This window comes from Limulus polyphemus, unplaced genomic scaffold, assembly GCF_000517525.1.
Source record: "Limulus polyphemus unplaced genomic scaffold, Limulus_polyphemus-2.1.2 Scaffold3603, whole genome shotgun sequence".
NCBI lineage: Eukaryota > Metazoa > Arthropoda > Merostomata > Xiphosura > Limulidae > Limulus > Limulus polyphemus.
Genome location: NW_013669213.1, coordinates 85089 through 88945, shown reverse-complemented (window position 1 = coordinate 88945; position 3857 = coordinate 85089). Strand labels below are relative to the sequence as shown.

At 30.1% G+C, this 3857-nt stretch overlaps 1 protein-coding gene across 1 annotated transcript in view; it reads left to right on the top strand.

Moving 5' to 3' along the window:
- LOC106469665 (nicotinamide phosphoribosyltransferase-like) overlaps positions 1–3857 on the top strand; it is a 30449-nt gene that overhangs the window by 6459 nt on the left and 20133 nt on the right. Inside the window, exon 5 of the mRNA XM_013930166.2 lies at positions 1356–1484. Within this exon, the coding sequence (XP_013785620.1) occupies positions 1356–1484 (129 nt within the window). The remainder of the gene's footprint in view (positions 1–1355; positions 1485–3857) is intronic.

Below are 3857 nucleotides of genomic sequence, written 5' to 3'. Positions count from 1 at the left end.
CACTTGATTTCAAAATAATATTAAAATTCAAAACAAGTTATGTACAACAAATTCTTCAACACTATAGATATTATAGGAATATCATAAATACTATATATATAGTATTCTTGTCAAATATCCACTTAGGCCTAGTAAATTACTTTAGAATTGCAGTTGACATGCCGAACTATCTTCTCTATTGCTATCGCACAAGTATTCTGTGTGTAATTCACTTATAATTGTGGTGCAAGTTACCGTAATCGTATTGCACTTGACATTCGATAGTCTCAACATCAACAAAACTTCCTACAATGGTCTGCTTTTAACTCTTATTAGAACAAAAACTAAACAATAATAAAATATTCACTCACAAAAATAAATTAATAAATAGTATCTAAGCTAAACAGTTTTTTGTATCATGACAAATTGAAAATTGTGCTTCTGTTATGCTGTTACTGTAAGTATGCTAATTATTGTAATAAATGTGTATAGCTAGTAATTAAGTGGTTAGTTTGGACATAGTAATGCTTGAGAAAAGGAACATGATGGAAAAAAAGTTTGATTAGTTAATCAACTAGAATTAAATCTTAACTCTTATATTAAAAAACATGTATTACTCTAGATTTATAAATGAGCCACTGGACCAGCCCAAAGATAGTTAAAAGTAGACATAAGACAAAAATACAATAAATATTTAAATTTGTTTTTCTCTCTCTCCCACCAGGTATGTGCAAAATTCCTCCTGTGTTGATATGCAATTTTTCATAATTTTTATGTGTAGATTGTTATTACTTTTACCTACAATTAAACTTAGACTCCACTTCAAATATAAGTAATTAGTAATAACTTCCAACTATTGAGTGATACTAACTTGGAGCTTCCCAGACACAGTTCCTTGCTGGTTTTTTTGCTTTGAGCTATAAGAAACTTGCAAAGTGGTATCATAAATTCATGAGTAATACTTGGAAGCTGTTTCAATAAAACAAATGCATGTGAGTGACTTAAAATTATATATATATATATATATACAATTTTAAATTACATCAAATGCACTTGTTAGTTGAAATAGCTTACAGGTTTTGTTCACATATATAGTAATTGAGGTTTACTTCTAGTTGATTACCTAATCAAACCTTTTTTTTAATAATATTCCTTTTCTGCAGCATTACTATTTCCAGACCAATCATGTAATATAAATATATATTCTAACTTTACAGCATGTGGGATGTACCATAACACCCACTGTTAAAAATTATAATGCATTATTCCTTGTTGAGATAAACTGTGTAATATCAAGCAGATTTACCACTAACTGGCAACTAAATGTTTATATTTTAGCATATTGTTGTTGATACCATATTTCTCATGTTTTCTAGAAGCATAAAGGACATCTTCCACTACGAATTAAAGCAGTACCTGAAGGCTCTGTTGTCCCTACACGGAATGTCCTTTTTACTGTTGAAAACACTGATCCTGTTGTTCCATGGCTAACAAACTGGTTTGAGGTGTGTTGAACTAGATGTGTTAGCATTTTTCTTCTTTTTTTTTGTTGTTGTTGTATTTTTCTTTAACAGCTTCTAATCAACATGATGAACAAGAGAAATTCATACACTTGAGTCAGAATCATAATTTTTCAAACAATCCTCTTAAAATGTTAATCATTTGTTTCAAGAATATTTATAATTTACCTGTATTATAATTCAAAAAATTAACATTCTGTTTTGTATATTTCTGTAGTATTCATAATTCTTAAACAAGTGGAAACTTAAATTGTGTAAGTTTTTTCAAATTCCCGTTTCTTTGAACCGGACAAGGGCTTTAACATCTTCCTAAATTGTAGGGATGCGGGCTAAAATCATCTTGTGTTTGAACTTCAATTTTAGGTAAAGCACTTGTTCAGACACAGTGGCAGGACATAGGTGCTAGTTTCATTTTAGTTTAAATTTTTCGGGCTGTTACGATGTGATAGAGTTTCCATCACCTACACATTTATATATATATATATAAATATGTTTTTTTATAAAAATATCCTAAAGCTATGACATGTATAAGGTTGGTATTAAAAGTCTGAAAAGTTTTGTGCTTTTTGCTTATGACAGTGCTATTACAGGGGGTTAAACACACTTTATGTAAACAATTTGTGTATGTTAGTGCACTAGTTTGCTGTTCAACATATAAGCCATGATTCCATGGGGAACATATTCATCATCTGAATATTTAGTTCTCAATGCTCCTTACCATTTGAAAGTGCTTTGCTGTCATAGATGAACTTACATCTAAAGGAATATGTCAGTTTTCCAAGCAGGATATTGGTATAATGAGATTGTTAAATGATGTACTGGCATAAGACCCAAAATATTGAAGGAGGGAGCCATCAATGTGTAATGAAATCTCCCCTGAAGGTAATCCAAATCTTGCCCCTATCCTCAAACTAAAGGCTATAGTTATAAAAGAAAACCAACTGACCAAAAAAAAAGATTGAAATAAAAACTAGATGTATTTCTTGACACAAGATAATATACAACAATTTTAAGTTCAAATGTTTTCAGACTTCCAGCAGTATTTTAAAAACAATGATTGATTTCATGAAAAAGAAGGCCAACTAAACGAGAATCATAGCAGTCTCATTTGACCATATACGTGTCAAGTCTTCTAATGGAAGTTTGGTTCTTTATACCACTTAAACGTTTTGTTAGAAGAAAAGTCTGCATACAATGGAGGATGTTGGAAAGATTATCAAGATACATAGTCTACGATTCGCTTCACCAACATTTGCAGAAGCTTTTTGTAATGGAAATTTCAGCATTGGGCAATAGTGTGTAATTACAGTTATCAGACTGAGCAAGGTCAATAATGTATGAAAAAGTTCCAAAGGTTAACACCAGACCTTGAACATTGTTTTTATAAACTGTTAGTAACCTCACTGCCTCTAGTTTTGATAATAATCAGTGCATCAATTGTTATATATCACAAAATAAGTCATTTGTAAAGTTTGTGCCCATTTTCTAAATATATGCACATGTTTGTACCATGACCATAAACTTTATAAATGACTTTTTTGTAATATTTTTTCTTCTGGGATTATGGTTCAAAGTTGATAGAATATACTAAACTTAACATTAATTTGAATTAATGAAAAATTTAAGTTCTCATTTAGAATGAGAATTTATGTAATAAACTTTCCAAAAGCACACATTTCTTGTAGGTACATGCTATTTAATCTTGTTGTTCAAACAAAAGTAACAGATATTACATACTTAACTACATAAAAAAAAAAAAAAGTGATTTTTAAAGGTGAATGCTAACATTTGAGAAGAATGATAATACATACTGTCAGAGTTTTGTATATGGACTGAGATTTTTTTACAGTAAGTGTCTGTGACTTGTTGGAATATAAATTCTAACGATAAATGGACAGAACACAGTCCACCTGTTTTAAAATAATATATTCAAAACAAGTCAAACATATGCACAAAAATTCTTTACATTATAGGATATCACAGTTGTATCTAACACTATAAATAATTCTCTTTTTCTGTCAAAAGTCCACACAGTTACTTTAGAGCCCAATTGAGAAGACGAATTATTTTTCTCTACTGTTTCTTATTACACAATCTGCGATAAATTCACCTACATTACCCCATGGGTTACCACGGTTGTATCTAGAACTTTAAATAATTGTCTCCTTTTCATCAAAGTCCACACAGTTGGATTCAGTTACTTTAGAACCCAATTGATGAGACATATTATTCTTCCCTATCTCTTTTTCTCACTATACAATCAGCAATAAATTCACTTACAAAAAGCTACCAAAGTTGTATCCAGAACTTTAAATAATTGTCTCCTTTTCGTCAAAGTCCACACAAACGAGTTCAATT